The sequence below is a fragment of the Parambassis ranga genome, chromosome 5 (assembly GCF_900634625.1).
Source record: "Parambassis ranga chromosome 5, fParRan2.1, whole genome shotgun sequence".
NCBI lineage: Eukaryota > Metazoa > Chordata > Actinopteri > Ambassidae > Parambassis > Parambassis ranga.
Genome location: NC_041026.1, coordinates 19,887,164 through 19,905,847, shown reverse-complemented (window position 1 = coordinate 19,905,847; position 18,684 = coordinate 19,887,164). Strand labels below are relative to the sequence as shown.

General features: G+C 41.4%; 1 protein-coding gene across 1 annotated transcript in view; it reads left to right on the top strand.

The window, feature by feature from the left end:
• The window catches only part of dip2bb (disco-interacting protein 2 homolog Bb), a 29,077-nt gene extending 10,827 nt beyond the window's left edge, over positions 1-18,250 (top strand). Inside the window, exons 2-38 of the mRNA XM_028404908.1 lie at positions 517-588; positions 1,213-1,359; positions 3,414-3,539; positions 3,621-3,953; positions 4,084-4,230; positions 4,801-4,920; positions 5,182-5,379; positions 5,519-5,610; positions 5,834-5,944; positions 6,032-6,155; positions 6,247-6,356; positions 6,457-6,559; positions 6,648-6,712; positions 7,140-7,233; positions 7,315-7,434; positions 7,516-7,630; positions 7,824-7,963; positions 8,073-8,209; positions 8,302-8,382; positions 8,479-8,606; positions 8,771-8,885; positions 9,034-9,235; positions 9,898-10,010; positions 10,774-10,854; positions 10,953-11,076; positions 11,180-11,301; positions 11,737-11,848; positions 12,191-12,300; positions 12,461-12,591; positions 12,682-12,850; positions 12,937-13,107; positions 13,192-13,253; positions 13,609-13,666; positions 13,762-13,836; positions 13,953-14,127; positions 14,238-14,361; positions 15,018-18,250. Of these exons, the coding sequence (XP_028260709.1) occupies positions 517-588; positions 1,213-1,359; positions 3,414-3,539; positions 3,621-3,953; positions 4,084-4,230; positions 4,801-4,920; positions 5,182-5,379; positions 5,519-5,610; positions 5,834-5,944; positions 6,032-6,155; positions 6,247-6,356; positions 6,457-6,559; positions 6,648-6,712; positions 7,140-7,233; positions 7,315-7,434; positions 7,516-7,630; positions 7,824-7,963; positions 8,073-8,209; positions 8,302-8,382; positions 8,479-8,606; positions 8,771-8,885; positions 9,034-9,235; positions 9,898-10,010; positions 10,774-10,854; positions 10,953-11,076; positions 11,180-11,301; positions 11,737-11,848; positions 12,191-12,300; positions 12,461-12,591; positions 12,682-12,850; positions 12,937-13,107; positions 13,192-13,253; positions 13,609-13,666; positions 13,762-13,836; positions 13,953-14,127; positions 14,238-14,361; positions 15,018-15,270 (4,760 nt within the window). The 3' untranslated portion in view covers positions 15,271-18,250. The remainder of the gene's footprint in view (positions 1-516; positions 589-1,212; positions 1,360-3,413; positions 3,540-3,620; positions 3,954-4,083; positions 4,231-4,800; positions 4,921-5,181; positions 5,380-5,518; positions 5,611-5,833; positions 5,945-6,031; positions 6,156-6,246; positions 6,357-6,456; positions 6,560-6,647; positions 6,713-7,139; positions 7,234-7,314; positions 7,435-7,515; positions 7,631-7,823; positions 7,964-8,072; positions 8,210-8,301; positions 8,383-8,478; positions 8,607-8,770; positions 8,886-9,033; positions 9,236-9,897; positions 10,011-10,773; positions 10,855-10,952; positions 11,077-11,179; positions 11,302-11,736; positions 11,849-12,190; positions 12,301-12,460; positions 12,592-12,681; positions 12,851-12,936; positions 13,108-13,191; positions 13,254-13,608; positions 13,667-13,761; positions 13,837-13,952; positions 14,128-14,237; positions 14,362-15,017) is intronic.
• The last annotated feature ends 434 nt before the right edge of the window (positions 18,251-18,684 follow it).

Sequence of the window (18,684 nt, the reverse complement as noted above, 5' to 3'; positions counted from 1 at the left end):
TTGTCACTTCCGTTATATCTTCACGTGTCGCTTACTTTTTCTGCCCCCGGTTTTTCACACCTCTCCTTTTTTCTCAGTGTCCCTGAATCATTTTATGCCCACGCTTCCGTATGTTTCCAAATGTAGTCTTGTTTTGTGTTTTTTTTTTTTATGCTGGAGGTAAGCCACATCTCTGACGCCCTCAGCCATCTCTGGAGATTACAGCAACACTGTGTATATCCATCTGTGTTTTCATCTGCTTGCTTATTGCATTTTTTCCTTACCTGCCTCTTTTATCTGGTAATCTTTCCTTGTTCTGTTGTAGTGTTGAGAATGTTGGTTCACCCAGACAGAAGTGTTCAGTCTATTAATGGAGCTACGAAAATCCAGTCATGAATTCAACATTGTCATGTCATGTCCTAGTTTCTTTTAGATAGAAATAACCTGGTGTTATACAGCCAAATGTAAGATTCATTTCATGTTATTTTTTGAGTAGCTTTGTTTGATCATACTCACTCAGTGTGTTTTGTGTTACAGGTGACATTACACAGAAGGGCTATGAAAAGAAAAGGACAAAGCTGCTTGCTCCCTTTATAATCCACGCTCTAGGTAAAGACACATTGCTTCTTGTTTTGTCATTGAATGCGTTGTAATGGTTGTTTTCTGTGAAAGTCATCATGATTGCATGTTAAGTAGGTGATAATGATTGCTGTTGTCTCCTAGTCATCACTGATACTAAAGTCCAACCTGTGTTATTTGCATCACAAACATGTTTAGAACATAAACAAAAGAGTAGAAAGCAAAGTAAAGCTACTCACTTACTGTGAATCCTACCTGTGGTATTCATACATCAGCTTAATTCAGACATAACCCAGTCTTTGTACTAGGGAGCTTGAAGTGCTGTTAATGTCCAGTGGGAATAAATCTGACGTTCTTACGTACAGCTCCGCTGGGTGGTGTCCAGACATTTGCTGCGTATTTGTACAAGGGGCTCATGTCTGCATTAGATGGTTACTATAGTATATGTGTTAAACATCCAGTACTGTCATTTAAAGCTAAAAATGACACATTTGTCTAGAGCAGAACGAACATGTGATGTTTGTTTGCTACATGTGCCGCTGACAGTGCTGAGGTGAAGCATGCTCAAATGGTGTGATGTAACAGTGTGATAACGCCATCATCTAAAACACCGCTCTTTTGTTTTAATATAAATTTGTTGTGTTTATCTGACAGCACCACCCCCTCAAAATGATGTACAGCCTCCCGCTCCTAGTTCCTCCAGCCATGCCCCTCCCCCCTCCAGTTCGTCCCGGTATCGTGAGCGCCGATCTCGCAGAACTCATCGTAGCGGAGGAACCAGGGATGACCGCTACAGATCAGGTACAGATCAGCCACCGCTAAACTCCCTCAGACCACCACTGAAGAAATGTAGTTTGATCTGACTGGTGATCAGAGCTGACATCAGCCTACATCAGCTTCACTTGTTTTTAAATTCTGAGCTGTTCCAAAGGGACCAATTAAGAAAGAGTTTGTGGGGAGTTTACAAGGAGCCGAGAGAGAGACAGACGGCCATGCAGTCCTGCAGCTGAGGAGCCCCCTCAGTGAGGTCCCCCACTCTGACAGCAGAGTGATGTCATTGTCTGGCTATGTGTAGGAACGGGGGGAAACCTGACGCTGGCCAGGGTAATGTGAAAACTCCACATTAGACCTGTTGTGAAAGAAGGAGCACAAAGCACGTGATGGGGATATTACCACTGTTGTGTTTGTTCAGACTAAAAAAAGCAGGCTCCCTCCTGAGCAACCCACACCCTGCTCTTTCTTTTCTTAATTGTCTCTACCTGCTTTCCTCTCAGGTGAAACACCCTCACACTGCAACATGTTTAATATCAGGCTGATTAATCTAAACCGGTGGTGTCTAAAACTGTTAGAGCTTCAATGATATTACTAGCCTTATATTTTTGGGATTCATAAAGAAAGAGTTAGGTTCTTAGATACAGTGGATGTGAACCATGTTATTTCATGTTGCCATCACAAAAAAGCGATGAACCAACTAACAAATCCTTGCAACCATGTTGGGAAAAAGAATGTTTAAAGTTACAAAACAGACATGATCTAAAACAAATTCTGATAATTTGCACTATATCAAAGGGGTATCCTTTTTATAGACAGTTGCTTTTATTTCCTCCAGCTTGCTGTTACACCTCCTAAACAACCTGCCATTCATGTTACTCTCTCTCCCTCTCTGTAGTTACACCTTTATGTTCAGTAAATAATTTCACCTGTTTCGCTGTGGAGATTGCCCTCATCCTAAACATGTGCAAGGAGTCAGGCTCCTCTGGTGCTCCTGTGTGAGGGTGGATGACGGCCCATTATATGATGATGATTTTGCTTAGGGCAATCTGCTCAGCTGAATGCCAGTTATGTAATTATAAACTCCACTGCTGCAGTGTAACGAGCTGTGCTTGATGATTTATTTCAATGTGATGGAGTCTGACCAGACATGATTAAGTTAATAGCTATTTCTGTTAGTGGTCTTTTGTTGCACATGTTGTGAATGTTTGGTTGTTCATGTGGTGCTTTTTAAAGCGTCTGTGGGTGTCATCTTTGCATTATCACAGTGTGCATTTGGCTGTGTAGGCATGTGAGTGGGCTAATACACAGCTTTGTTCTCTCCTCGTGGTTTCCTGTTTCAGCGGGAAAACACTTTCATCCTCTCAGGATTTTCTTCACTTCACGCTTGTAATATCTCTCATCATATTCTTATGGAAACAAAAATATAATTAGCCACTTGAAATGATCTATTTCCAATGAAGTAGTTCAAAATGTGTTTTTATGTGCTTGCTCATTCCACAACCTAACTAATAAGGCAGTTGTATTCTCCCCTACTGGATCTTTTGTAATGTTTTTTTTATACTGCAGAAACTCTCAGAAACTCCAGATCTTTTATAGGAACAGGAGCGACAGACCCTTGCACAAAAGCTGTATTCTTGTGAAATTTGTGAGTTTGCAAACTCATACAAATCCATCAAGCCACATGCACTCATATTTTCAAGTGCTGGTGCAGAATAAACGGTACCCTGAGAGAAGGTGCTAGCAGTTATAGGTGTGTTTTAACTGTAGCCACGGCCTATAGTGACGACAGAAAGAAGTGACTGTTAGTTAATACATTGTGATAACATACTGCCTGGTGAGTAATGTTAGACTGAATGTGGTTCTCATGTAAAAAATTACTTTCCCCAAAAATCCTAGTACACAAAGGTGTGGATATATATATATATATATATATATATATATATATATATATATATATATATATATATATATACTCTATTGTCAGCACAATTTTTTTCGTTTTTTCTGCTTTTATCCCTTCATTGTTTTGTTGCTTTGAATCTCACCTAACCTTGAATTTGTCCTGTTCATCTTCTATGTAGATATCCATACTGAGGCAGTACAAGCTGCCCTTGCAAAACATAAAGAGGAGAAGATGGCACTGCCTATGCCCACCAAACGTCGCTCCACTTATGTGCAGTCTCCCATTGACACTCGCACACCCCCAGGTAACACTAAAAACACACACCTTGTTTTGGGTGGAGGAGGATACAGAGCTGTATATTCATACTTTGCTCTCTGGCCTTCAGACTCCTCATCAGGTTCTGAAGATGAGATGTCTGTGCGCCGACAGTCATCAGTGGTCGCACCGCCTCAGGTCAATCCCAGCCTGCAGAGCCCAGATTCTTGGAACAACCGCTCCACCCAGGGTTCCTCCACTTCCTCCTCGGCTTCCTCCACCCTGTCCCATGGAGAGGCCAAACCATCATCTCAGAGTCATGCTCAGCCACAGCCTCAGTACAAGCCACAGTACCAACCTCTATACCAACCTCACCTCCAGCCACAGTACCAGCCTCAGCACCAGCCACATGAACAGAGCCGCACTGCAGCTGTGAAAGACATGCTGGCTCAAAGTCGCATTGGTGGGGCTCTCTACTGTTTATTGAACTTTATAAACTATTCATGTACACCGATGGTTGCTGATATACGCTCAAGTTTAGTGTTCAAATTGTTCCTGAGGTAACTCTCATTCCCATGCTGTTTACTCTGCAGCCCCCTCAGAAAACAGTGCCCCCCCTCCAGATGTGACTGCGGTTGCCCCTCCAGCCAGAGGACCACGGGTGGATCTGCCTTCAAAAGCTGTTGTCCGAGGGATGAGCCGGGGGCAGAGCCGCTCTAGCATGATGGAGACTGCAGATGGTAAAGACTGCACTACAACATTGTATTTGTGTCTAAGCAGAAGCCTGTGTCTGATATTTCTTGATACATCTGTCTTCTTTAAAATAACTGTTTACTGCTTTCTTTTCTTTTCAATCTTTTCCACCCTGTCACATGTTTTTTGACTGCCTAATAGGAAGAGGTAATATCCAGAGTAAGGAAACTCCTTAATATATAATGTTCACAGCCTTCTGTGTCTGCTGGTGTACCCTTACTCTCCCTACTGTTTGTATTGGATGATTATAGAAGAAACAAAACACACAAAGAATCCTCATGTGTTATCCTAAACCAAAAAAACCTTTATCCCAGTTCTCACTGTGTTTTCCTTGTGTTGATGCCACCTACATATGCTGCTGCTTTTCATTCTTAAGGTAAAATACAATCATTTCAGGTCATTTCTTCACAATTACTTGATTGAAACTTTACTAAAGTGTGTTATGGAATGAAGGACAGCAGACTATGAGATGCGACGATGTTTAAACAGGTAGTCTTGTGTCACTATGTGTGCAGTGTTTGTGTGACTGTCTGTCTGTACCTGCATGCTGCTTGTAGGAGTTCCTGTGAGCAGCAGAGTGTCTACTAAGATCCAGCAGCTACTCAACACCCTGAAGAGGCCGAAGAGGCCACCACTCAGCGAGTTCTTCACTGACGACGCTGAGGAAATTGTAGAAGGTGTGCTACTTTATGAACCAACACAGTACTGATGTGATTATACGTAGAGTGTAGTAGCATTTCATTAGAAGGGAATACATAATTTTTATTTATTTTGGCTAGCATAGCAGAAAGTATAAAGATGAGAGATCAGGGAACACTGTGAAACTAATGTCCAGTACAGGCCAGCAGTAATTATGGACTCTAATTTAAGCTTGCTTGTATTTGTTATTGATCAATCTGTAACATATCCTAAAGCCTTCTGTTGCTTCTCTGTCACAGTGCCCCAAGTGGACCCCAACACACCCAAGCCAGAGGGCCGTCAAATCATCCCAGTGAAAGGAGAACCTCTGGGAGTGGTCAGTAACTGGCCCCCGGCCCTGCAGGCAGCACTGGCTCGTTGGGGGTCCACTCAAGCAAAAAGCCCTGCTCTCACCGCTCTTGACATCACGGGAAAGCCACTCTATACGCTGACTTATGGTGAGGCACAACGATGACACATTCTGCACAATGCTGGAGCCATGTTTATACTGTCGATGTTGTATAAATGCTGGCAGTTATAACTGAATGGCTTCTGACTCCTAACTCCACTTCTCTCCACCCCCCTTCTGTCTGTTAGGGAAGCTGTGGAGTCGCAGTGTGAAGCTGGCGTACACCCTCCTGAACAAGCTGGGTACCAAGAATGAGCAAATCCTCAAACCGGGTGACAGGGTGAGAGAGCAGACACATTCAGAGAAGATTTGTTTAGTTCAGGGGATCCAGCAAAACATTTTTTTCAATGTCCAAAGTTGCTGGGATCCTTACTCAAACCTCTTAATTTCCAACACACACTAAAGCCATGAGAATTTATTGTTGAAAGGCAAAAGTCAAACACTCACTTCATTCATGATTGTACTTAAAACATCCCTAAACAGAACAATAATTGTCTTCATAGGTGGCACTGGTGTATCCCAACAGTGACCCTGGAATGTTCTGGGTGGCCTTCTATGGCTGTCTACTGGCTGAAGTTATACCTGTACCTATTGAGGTGCCACTGTCTCGCAAGGTATGAAAGCCATCTCAGGAGCACTTCCAGAAGAATTTTATGTTCAAACCTGAGTCTGCATTTTTTATCTGTGTTGTGTTGTTATAGGATGCAGGGATCAGCCAGGTAGGGTTCCTGCTCGGTAGCTGTGGTGTCAATCTGGCTCTGACCAGTGAAATCTGCCTGAAAGGTCTACCCAAGACCCCAACTGGGGAAATAATGCAGTTCAAAGGTCTGCAAGCTTATTGTGAAAGTGTCAGTTTTGACAAAAAAAATGTTAAAAACTTCAGTTAATCTAGTGTAAATTTCTCCCTGATTGACAGGCTGGCCTCGACTAAAGTGGGTAATTACAGACTCAAAATACTTGACTAAGCCTTCAAAAGACTGGCAGCCCCACATCCCCACTGCCAACACTGACCCTGCTTATATAGAGGTAACTGCCTCCTGTGCCACCTGCTGTGTTCTTTGTAACAGTATATTAGTACCAGTGCACTGATGTTCACATGTTCTTGTCTTGCTTCCTATCTGTGCAGTACAAGGCGAGTAAAGAGGGCACAGTGGTGGGTGTGACTGTATCCAAAGTGGCCATGTTGACCCACTGCCAATCACTGACACAGGCCTGTAATTACTGTGAAGGTGAGTGGTGTTGTAGTGTTGCCATCACCTGAGGGTTTCTTCATCAATGCAGTGAAAGTCACCTCTGTCTTTCTCTCTCCTTTTTAAGGGGAAACTTTAGTAAATGTGCTGGACTTCAAAAAAGATATGGGCTTATGGCATGGAGTTCTGACTGTAAGTATTTTTAAATGTTTTGTATAGTTGTTTTTTGGGCTGTGCAGTTCAGACACGTAAAAATCAGAAGCTATATTAGTAGTTGGGGTATTATTTGCTTTTAAATTATGGGCAAATGTAGAAAGGAAATTAAGGAAGGGAGCAGGTATTCTTATTTCCTGTCTGTATCTAATCTGTCAACGGTCTATCTTTGTTGCTATTGTGAATAGCAACAAAATGTAATAAAAAGAATCTCCGAATAAACAGAAGATCATGACCATGTGTTCTTTGTGTGTTTTTGTATTCAGCTTGTATTGCTTTAATATTAGTGTTCAACAATATTATTTTCACAAAATAGCCACAGAAATATTTGTTTTTTATCTTTTAATTTAAAGGGATAGAATCATTTTTTGTATTTGCTTTTTAATACGGTTCTGTTTGTTTGCAGGCTGTAATGAACAGGATCCACACCATCAGTGTTCCTTATGCAGTAATGAAAGCCTGTCCTCTCTCCTGGGTACAAAGGGTCCACATCCATAAAGGTAGATTACCCTGGTCTCTCAGCTTAAGCAATGCCATATGAAATGTTTTAATGTGACATGCTTCTCTTCTCTGTGGTGCAGCTCGTGTAGCTTTGGCGAAGTGCCGTGATCTGCACTGGGCCATGATGGCTCATAGGGAACAGAGAGACACTAGCCTGGCTTCGTTGCGAATGCTTATTGTTGCTGATGGTGCTAACCCCTGTGAGTACTTCAGCACTAGCTCTGTAAAAACTGACATCTTTTTCAGATAATGAGATGTATTGCCTGCCTTCTGTTGTCCAGGGTCAGTGTCTTCCTGTGATGCCTTCCTGAACGTGTTTCAGTCTCATGGGCTTAAGCCTGAGGTTATCTGTCCCTGTGCCACCTCTCCTGAGGCCATGACAGTAGCTATACGCAGGTATCTGACTCATTCCATTTTTTGTTGAGTATTAGATAAAAGAACTGCTTGACACAAGGTTAATTTTACTGTTAGCTAGGTGGATAATGTATTTAATGACATGAGGTGTTGTAGATGGGTGGGTGGGCAGATGGCTAAAGAGATGGGATGAATCAATAGAAACATTGACTTTTGATCAAACCATCTCCTGCAGAGCGGGGGTCCCAGGTGCACCCCTCCCTGCCCGTGCTATCCTTTCCATGAGTGGCCTGAGCCATGGTGTTATCAGGGTCAACACAGAGGACAAGAACTCTGCCCTGACTGTACAAGATGTGGGACATGTCATGCCTGGAGGTAAGGACAAAAAGAAAAATGCATGAGTCAAAAGAAAAGTATGAAAAACAAGTGGCATGTGTGTGCTTGTGGGGTAATGTAAGACTCTGTCACTTTTGTGTCTTTCCAGCTCTAATGTGTATCGTTAAGCCTGATGGACCTCCTCAGTTGTGTAAAACAGATGAGATAGGAGAGATCATAATCAACTCCCGTGCTGGAGGCAACATGTACTATGGCCTGCCTGGAGTCACTAAAAACACCTTTGAGGTATGAAAGCAAGGAACCAAAAGCCTACCTGCACTGATGAAATCTATTGAAATCCTCTTTCATGCCCCCTGTCTGTGTGTCATTGTGTTTAGGTGATACCGGTTAATGCTAATGGAGTTCCCATTGGAGAGATCCCATTTGTGCGGTCAGGACTCTTGGGGTTTGTCGGCCCAGTAAGTAGAACATTTTCATTTGAGTTTAACATCTGTGGTAATGTGAAACTCTTATTCTCTCACTTTATACAATACAATGCACCTGCATCTGCACAGGGCAGTCTGATCTTTGTGGTGGGGAAGATAGAGGGTCTGCTGATGGTGAGCGGAAGGAGACACAACGCAGATGATCTGGTGGCCACCGCACTTGCCGTTGAGCCAGTCAAGACCGTGTACCGTGGGAGGTGAGGACAAACTCTTCTTTAAAAAAGAGAGAGGGATGATGAACCCTTCAATGAATCTTAATTCATCACCACTGACATCTAGTGGTACTGTAGAAACATAGCAGGCAAAGAACAGTCAGCTTTTTCAGGCTGGATTTAACTCTGTGAATGTGTGTGTCTGTTAGGATCGCTGTGTTTTCAGTCACAGTGTTTTATGATGAGAGGGTTGTAATCGTGGCAGAGCAGAGGCCAGATGCCAGTGAGGAGGACAGCTTTCAGTGGATGAGCCGAGTGCTTCAGGTAAACAACCCGTATATCGTCTTTTTTTCATGTTTTTATTATGAAGCAGCTTTTATGCTTGCAGTGTAAAAACCTCCGTTTTACACAATGGACAAGCACAATAAATGGTGAGTCACATCAGACTGTGGTCTGTTTTTCTTTTCTTTAGGCTATTGACAGCATCCATCAGGTGGGCCTCTACTGCCTGGCTCTGGTCCCTGCCAACACCCTACCTAAAACACCTCTTGGTGGCATCCACATCTCCGACACTAAGCAATTCTTCTTAGATGGAAACCTGCACCCCTGCAACATTCTAATGTGTCCCCACACCTGTGTCACCAACCTGCCCAAACCCCGCCAGAAGCAGCCAGGTACGTCGGCCTTCTGCACTGAAGACCTTTTGCACAGATTATCAAATGTAGTGCATGAGTGGACTTTTATCAGTGACATTGTGAAAAACTGGCTGTAGCTCAGTTGTTGCAGTTGGTCATGACTCTTTGTTCATTTGGTACTGTAGTGTAATGCTGATATTTGCTGATAGTCATACTGTGCCATGTTGCAGTGTTCAGCAAATGTCATCAGTCTAGTGTTTTAACACACACATAACTAACTAAATGAAACAAAAATCCCATCCACATGGAAACACATGAAAATGTTTCATTTACAATATTTATATTATGTTAGAGTGTCCAAGTTCAAGGCACATTTTTGTGATGTTTTGCAGTGTCTTAAAGTTGTATGCACACTGCATGTGTTTTTTTTATTCTGCAGCTGCAGAATACACCAAAAGTAAATAACATTGGATCACTGCTAATTATTTCAGAATATCTTTACCCTAGATGAAGATTTCCTGTCAAATAGGCTGTTTTCAGAGAGCTAGTCTTGCAAGGACTGACTATAATTCTGTTGTATATAATTCTGTTATACCCTCCATTATTACACTAGATCAGGATTAGTATTACTGAATGTCTGTCTCATGTCCTTCTCTACTCTGTCCGGTCTTTTTTTCTCACTTTATGTTTTGGTCTTGCAGTCGGTGTGGGCCCTGCATCTGTCATGGTGGGCAACCTTGTAGCAGGGAAGAGGATAGCCCAGGCTGCAGGGAGGGACCTTGGCATGATCGATGACCAGGATCTCATCCGAAAGGTAGCTTAGTATGATTATAAACATCGAAACTCTCCCACCTGCACCCACTAACTCTGAATCTGATAACTTGTTGACCCCATTTTCTGAAGAGCTAAATGCATGTTTTTCAAAGGCTACAAGAAGTTTGTGCATTTGCATAAAAATAATACTCAAAGTCTATTAAGATTTATTCAGATGTCTTTCTACTGTAACAATGGCCCAATCCAGTCAGAGCTCATCTTTATAGAAAACTCTGGCCTCTTCTCTCTCTGCTCTCGTCTCTTTCTGGATGTAGCTCTGTATGTGGCCCACTGTGATGGTAAGAATGATGGTCCCCTCTGGCATGTTCCCCACAACCTTGCTTATTCATGTCACGCTTTAATCTGTATCGTACCGTGGTTTTATTTTGTGTGCTTGTAAGCTTGTTTTTTCTCCAAGAAATGCACCTTTTGTAGCATCCCCCTGTTTTACAACAGATGTACCTTTCACATCCTAAGTTATTGTTCATTATTTTAAAAGCTGGATTGGCTCGGAGTATGCAGAATAAATTGTTTGCACATTGACAAGAGATAATTTTTGGGTGACAGTTCTCTGCTGCGGGATGCAGTCTTCAGGCACCACTTTATTATTATTTTTTTCAGGTGTTTTAAATTAGGTTCCTCCATTAGCAGAAGAATGCTCCCTGCATTTGCCCTTTGTGGCTGTGTTTGTAATAATGTGGACGCTTTAATAAAGCAAATTCTCAGATGGACAGTTTATCACCATTTTTCTCATGTTACAACAGCATCAGTATTTGACAGAGGCTCTGCAGTGGAGAGCGCAGACAGACCCAGACCACGTCCTCTATGTTCTTCTTAATGCTAAGGTAACAGCCCACATTTAACAAAGAGAGAAAAGAGAGAAAAGATATTACTGTCAGAGTTATACTTTATAAGAACTGGTGTCTCTTCCTCTGTTGTTCAGGGTATGACGGTAGGCACAGCGACCTGTGTCCAGCTTCACAAGCGGGCAGAGAAAATAGCGGCAGCACTCACAGAGAAAGGCAGCATCAACACTGGAGAGAACGTAGTGCTGCTGTATCCTCCTGGTAGGTCCAGCCTCTGACTTCCTGTCTTAATTGCAATGATATAAATCGCTGTGAGAGCTGCATCCTTTGTTTATTCCACCTTTGTCCTCCATCTTTTTCTCAGGCATTGACTTGATTGCTGCCTTCTACGGCTGTCTCTATGCGGGATGTGTTCCTGTAAACGTCAGGCCTCCACACCCTCAGAACCTGGCAGCCACACTGCCTACTGTCCGCATGATTATCGATGTAAGTGTGTCTGTTTGTGTATATGTTTTACTTTATTGTTAGATGAATGTGTTTTCCATCATTAAATCAAATGTATTATATATAAACAATAACTCATTTATGTACTGCCACACAAAATTAACTTGAAAGAGTCCGTTTTAGCCAGGTGTTTAATTTTGTAATACGTATTTTTTATGTCTACAACTTAGACACCAAATCATGCATATCTAATAGGTACAGTTAGTAGTTACAGTGATATTTTGTTATTCTGCTAAACAACTAAGCACATTATTTAGACAACAGCACAAAAAACTTTTTCCTATCTCAAAAAATCACAGTCAGGAAGACAAATCATAATGTGTGTGTGGATATGTTGCTGTTTTGCCAGTCATTTAAGTTTTGGCAGCACATTGCAGCTTCTCATTCAAATGAATCATGCTTATGCCTTGTTACCAGGTCAGTAAAGCTGCTTGCATCCTTACAACACAAAACCTGATGAGGACTCTGCGCTCCAAAGAGGCCGCTGCCTCTGTCAACATTAAAACATGGCCGACAATCATTGACACAGGTAATGAACCAGATTGTATCAGCATGACTTTTATTTAAACCAACCCTTTAAAATCTAAATCTACGTCTATAGATAAATCATCAGTGTTCTGAAACTTGAGTCCGATTCAAGACAGTAAAACTGGCTCATTAGTTGCATGCTGAGTGCAGCGTCAGTAGTGTTTAAAGTGCACATTCTGTCAGAAACACTGGGGTCAGTTACTGCGGACTCTTTCCTGTTTACGGCAAACAGGAAGTGGGACATTAGTTCAATGCTTTCTACAGTTATTATCAGATGGTAATTATTAATTTTATGAGTAGCACAATATAATTTTATGTTCAATTCTACTGCTCGTATTTACAGATGACCTTCCGCGCCGGCGGCCTCCACAGATCTACAGGCCGCCCACAGCAGAGATGATAGCTTATCTGGACTTCAGTGTATCCACCACAGGCATGCTGACAGGGGTTAAGGTGTGACACATGTCCTTCACCAGGTTTTAGAATATGTTGCTGAGATCCAAATTTAAGTTTAAAACAATTGTTTAAAGTTCTCCTTTATTTATTTATGGGGCACTTTTATTATTTGTAGTTGTGCTGTGTTGAATTTGGTTTTATTCTTTGTTTGTTTCAGATCTCTCATGCAGCAGTCAGTGCGCTCTGTCGCTCCATAAAGCTTCAGTGTGAGTTGTACTCTTCTCGCCAAATAGCCATCTGTCTGGATCCTTACTGTGGTCTGGGCTTTGTCTTGTGGTGCCTCGCTAGGTACAGTATACCATCAGCCATACATTACATATACATTATGTGCAGTGTTATTGGTCTCCATTCACGCTTTTCCTCTTCTTTGTCCCACAGTGTTTACTCAGGTCACCAGTCTATCCTGATTCCTCCCTTTGAGCTGGAGAACTGCTTGTCTCTGTGGCTGAGCACGCTCAGTCAGTACCGTATCAGAGACACCTTCTGTTCCTACTCTGTGATGGAGCTTTGCACTAAAGGACTGGGTACACAGACTGAGTTACTGAAGGTGAAGATGCACATGCTCAGAGAATCATGAATCTTTACAAAGAGAGAGCTGTGGGTTTAATCATTGCGTGTGGGTGTGCGTTTTAGGCCCGCGGTGTGAACCTGTCGTGTGTGCGGAGTTGCGTGGTGATAGCAGAAGAACGCCCTCGCCTCGCCCTCTCACACTCCTTCTCCAAGTTATTTAAGGATGTGGGCCTCTCATCCAGAGCTGTCAGCACTGCTTTTGGCTCCAGGGTCAACCTGGCCATCTGCCTGCAGGTACACCAACACACTGGATGTGTTTTCAGAATTTAGATAATAGTAGAGTGCAATCTGTGAAAACCTGTTCTTTGTGTGTTGTAGGGCACCACTGGTCCTGATCCCTGCACAGTGTACGTGGACATGAAGTCCCTCCGCCATGACAGGTGAGCTGATTTAACACATTTCTGCTTGTTTTTATGGTCTTAACTGCACTTTACTGGTAAACGAAAAGTACTATACAGTATACAGTTTGGAAGGATGACATCATCTTGTTTACTTTTGTAATAAATGGTTCACTGTATCATCTGTTGAGGAGATATGGAAGAAAATATTAAAGTACATAGAGGAGGTGCCCAGCTGTTTCCAGGGCTGCCACTAAGTTACATCTGGGTCTCTTCACTCTGTTAAAAACCTTTATAAGCAAAGAAAAACTGCTTATCTGGAACCCTGGCCTTGTTTTGATGATTGTCTCTGTTGTTTACAGAGATATCAACATTATTTAACATGTCTGTGTTTCAGAGTGAGGCTGGTGGAGAGAGGAGCACCTCAGAGTCTTCCTCTAATGGAGTCTGGCAAGGTGGGACACCTCATCTACATTCAAATGATGTATGGTAGATTAAAACCATGTTACCAATGTGATCCTGACTGCCATTATATTTCTTTCATTTTTAGATATTACCAGGGGTTCGGGTGATAATAGTAAATCCAGAGACCAAAGGCCCACTGGGTGATTCTCATCTAGGAGAGGTAAGAACAATCCCTGCACTATCAGTGTTCTTTTGTGGTGACAGAATCAAGATCAAACCTGCAGGTAAAATAATATTTTCTGTGAAACCAGCAGTGTACATTCTTCTCTCTCATAGATCTGGGTGAACAGTCCTCATAATGCCAGTGGCTACTACACCATCTATGGAGAGGAGAGTCTGCAGGCTGACCACTTTAACACCAAGCTTAGCTTCGGAGACCCACACACCTTATGGGCTAGAACTGGTTACTTAGGTTTTGTGAAGAGGACAGAGCTGTTGGACGCCAGTGGGGGTAAAAAGAGGGACACCTAGATTAAAACCCAAATAGAGTGCAATCATTATTGATAACTGATGTCAGATAGATGTGGGTTATTGTAATCTTCTCTGCATTTCTGTACTCAGATCGACATGATGCTCTGTTTGTGGTGGGCTCTCTGGATGAGACGTTGGAGCTACGAGGTTTACGCTACCACCCTATTGACATTGAAACTTCAGTGTCACGGGCTCATCGAAGTATTGCTGAGAGGTCAGAATGCCCTTTACAACTCACACACACTACACTGTTAATGTTTTTAGGAAGTTATTTCTCAGAGTTAAAGAGGACAGTGTTTATTGAAAATGTGACAGCAGGATATATTCTGGAGTGTATAGATCTATAGTCTTTGCTCAGATTCAGCCAAATGCAGCTAAACGTGAAGGATGCTGCTTCATATTGCAGATGGATAATGACCCAAAACAAACAGTAGCAGCTACCCAAGAGTTTAACAATGCAAAGAAGTGGGGTATTCTTCACTGTCCAAGTCAGCCACCTGATCTCAACCAAACAGAGTTGGTGTTCAGTTACTGAAAACAAGACTGAAGGAAAAAAGAGCCACAAACAAGCAGCAGCTGAAAGCAGCTGCAGCAAAGACCTGCAGAGCATCTCAATGGAGGAAATTCAGCATTTAGTCATGTCCATGGGCTACAGACCTGAAGCCATTGACTGCTAAGGATTTTTATCCAAGTATTAAAGGCAGTTTTTTTGTTTAATTTCAAATTCAATGTGGCTGTGTACAGAGGCCAGATGCTTAAACGTACTATTGTTCCATGTTATTATTTATGACCTCGACTGTTTATAAAACACCTTTATCCACACATCCGTTCAGTGACTGACTTAATATTGCTGTTATTTGTTTCTTACAGTGCTGTGTTTACATGGACCAACCTGCTGGTGGTGGTGTCAGAGCTGTGCGGTTCAGAGCAGGATGCCCTGGACCTGGTGCCTCTGATAACCAATGTGGTCCTAGAGGAGCACCACCTCATTGTTGGTGTAGTGGTTATTGTGGACCCAGGGGTCATACCAATTAACTCCAGGGGAGAGAAGCAACGCATGCACCTCCGTGACTCTTTCCTGGCTGACCAGCTGGATCCTATTTATGTGGCTTACAACATGTGAGCGCTTGTGCTGGCCTGAGTTTTGTTAAGCCATCATCTTCTGCGCCATCATCTCGACTGCTGGCTTTGGCCGACGGTGTAAAGAAAAAGCATGACCCACATGTACCTACGCCCAGCTCCATGTGACACCAGCATTTGGACACTGCATGTCTGTTATTGGAGCTGCCATGTTTGGAGTTGTTCACTGTGTTTTTCATAGATTTGCAAATGGGACAGTGGTAATATGTACAGCATACAACAAAGAAAAAGTCCCTACTGCACTTTTTTGGCAAAAGGGACAAAATAAGACATACAACAGAACCACTGTATGAGGAATACCGTGTTAATGTTTTTGTAAAAACCTGTCTTCTTATTCTGAACAACAAACGCGTTCTTTTTTTGTCACAGAGCTACTAAACTTTAATCAGCAATGATAAATATTTTTACATGCAGCTTTTAAAAAATGCACGTGCTGAGCCACTGTTGTTTCTCACTAACATGCACGAAGGGCACGCCACAAAAACAGAAGGCATTAATTAGAACGTGTATTTTTTCCCTTGATAATGAAGCCAAATAGATTTCCTTGCCCTGATAATATTTCCTGCCTTATAAAACTTCAGCCATACATTCCTATATTAATTTTTAATGACTTTGCCATTAATGGCAATTTATTCTCCTTTGGCTTTGACTAGTCATAGAATCCTAACAAGTATCCAAAGGGGTCAAAATGAAAAAGAAAGAGGCCATATTCTGTACTGTACCTATGAGGGCCTCTTTGTATTTTAGATACTGTACGTTACTGTATAGATGTTTTTAATTGTATAAATGTATAAAAGAAAAGACAGGGCTCTCTCAGTTGATGGTTTCGGGATCGTAAACCGAGCTGGGAGATTCTATAATAGTAGCAGAACAGAGGAAATGTAAATAAAATTTAACAATTTTGAAAGTGGGATAGTAGCTATTAAAGATGAATAACTTTAAAGCATTGTTAGTCGATATAGATATAACATTGCACTTTCTCAAAAATCGTCTATTTTATTATAACAATAAGGCATTATAACTTTAACGGTTCAGGAACATAAAAGTATATAGTATCTGAAGGCGTTAAGGAGCTTTGAGAGTTTACTGGGAGGGCTATCACTTTTAATGCCAGGACAAAAAAATGGTGGAAGCAGAAGGCGAATACTATGACTGTTTTCAGACGACGAGGTTGTGTTTTCTATAACAAAAAAAGTAGGCCCACAAGTGTTCAACTAACATCCATTGCTACTCAAATGCTCAACAGTCATGTCATGAGTTTGGCCATTTTCTCTCAGCAACACTCTTTAACGCTCATTCAAACTGTGTTTTGTCTTTGTGGAACTTTGTAAATATTTACTTTGAATTCCAAAAGCATTGTTCTTGATACTGTAGTTGATAGAGGAAAATCATCATGTATGTGGATTTTCTTCCTGTGTTCAGTCACTGGATTTCTAAGCACTTATGAATGCAGTTGCAAAGCTGAGCCAGATTTAAAATGTCATTGATTGGCAAATAAGGATAATCTAAGAAAAGGAAAAAGTTTTGCATCACAATGTATTTAGTATCCTACAATCTTGTGCTTTCCCTGTGCTCCTTTGTACTGGATTATACTGTATTTCAGTGATGAACCCTTAATGTCAACATGTAAATAGTTTTTTTTGTTCTTTTTCAGTTGTTCCATTCAATTATGCCAAACACTTATTGATTAGGATAAACAGGAATGCTTATCAATACATTACTGCACTTTTCACTAGTGGTACTTACAGTCGACTTTAATTATCCAGCTTTGTTACACGGCTGCGATTCTGATACGTCATTCTGTGGCCCGTTGCTATGCATAACTAGCCATCGCTGTGGGGTGTTGTTGTTCTGATCACTGTGGAGGATCATATCCTGTAAAGGCAGTCGGGTGTATTTCATACCAAATCAATATTTGTGCAAAGATATTGATTTGTTCAGTAAGTAGCCGTGTAATAAACAAGAAGGGATAGTGTGCCACAATCCAGTCATTATAGCGATTTAAACCCAGGCAAAGTCATGCAGGACCCGGACATGGAACTGGCTTGCAGCACATTATCCCTTGTTTTATGTTACATTAAGTGTGTGCATACTTTAGGATACCTATGCTTGACATCTGATTTTGCCCAGTTTTAAGTCCACCTATTTGAAATAATATCTAATAGCACTTCGTCTTAGCTTTAACGTTGCATTCTACATTTACAGCAGAATGTTTGCACGACTCAGCCAAGCACAGGAAAACATCACATCTCATCTCAAGGCACAAGTGGAGGAAGATACACTTAAATATGTATGAAACTGTGTATTCAGGGAACAAAAGTCTTAACACAGGGATGGACCATGTGGTCCCTTGGTGCAATCTGTGAATAGTACCCATAAAATGTAGACATTTGTCAAAATGGATCTCTGAATCTTGCAATTATTGCAGACCTAATGAGCAAAAAGAGAGGTTACTGACAACCAGTGTCCATCTACCATCTACCTGCTTTGCCGGGAAGTCTACCAGGGGTTCCTCTGGTTCCCACTCTTTTTCCTCTCTCAAAGTTCTTACACACTATGCAATCCCAAAGACGGTGCAATTTAATTTTAAAGCTTGCACAGTCTGTTGAAACAAACACTGCTTATACATTTTGTAATAACTAAAAACAGACTGACAAAAGTTTAACCAGTAGTGTACTTAATACTGTAAACATCTCTCGAGTTCTGTCAATATTTTGTGTATGCACTCTTAGTATGTTGTATTTTAATTAACTGGTGAAGTCTAAACTTGCTCCAGCAGGGTGTGACCCAGTGAAGACTCTTTAATCTTAGTCAGAAATTTTAACTCATTGTTTAAAAAAAAAATCAAAGTGGTGCACCCCTGCCCATTTTTTTCTCACTTATTTTTTATTTTTTGTTTGTTGTACTTTGTTTTATACTTTATGTATGAGTAATACAGAATAAACTGAAACATTTAATCATTTCACTGTGTGGATATTTATGAGTTTAATAAGAATAACAATAGAATTAGAAAACCAACAATAATTTTGCATGTTAAAAACTATGGGAATAATGCTCAGAAAACATTAATGCAAGGCTCAATTATCTGTTAGAAAATAAAGGTTGTCGACCCTTCAATAGCTCATCCGATAGATTGAAGCTATAATCCCTCAGTGCCGCAGCCCTGATGCATTATCGTTTAAGGTTTCATGTTAAAGCAAAGCTAATTTTTTATTTCTGTTGGACATTTTGCTCTTCAAGATTAAATTGGATTGGAGTGTACAATCTAGGTTGTGTCAGCATCAACTACATTTGTGGCATAAATGTTAATATTTTTAAGTGAATAAAACAATGCCTTTTAGTGGATTCTGTTAAAATACATGTGTACGGCTGCATATTACATGTGTAGGTACTATGA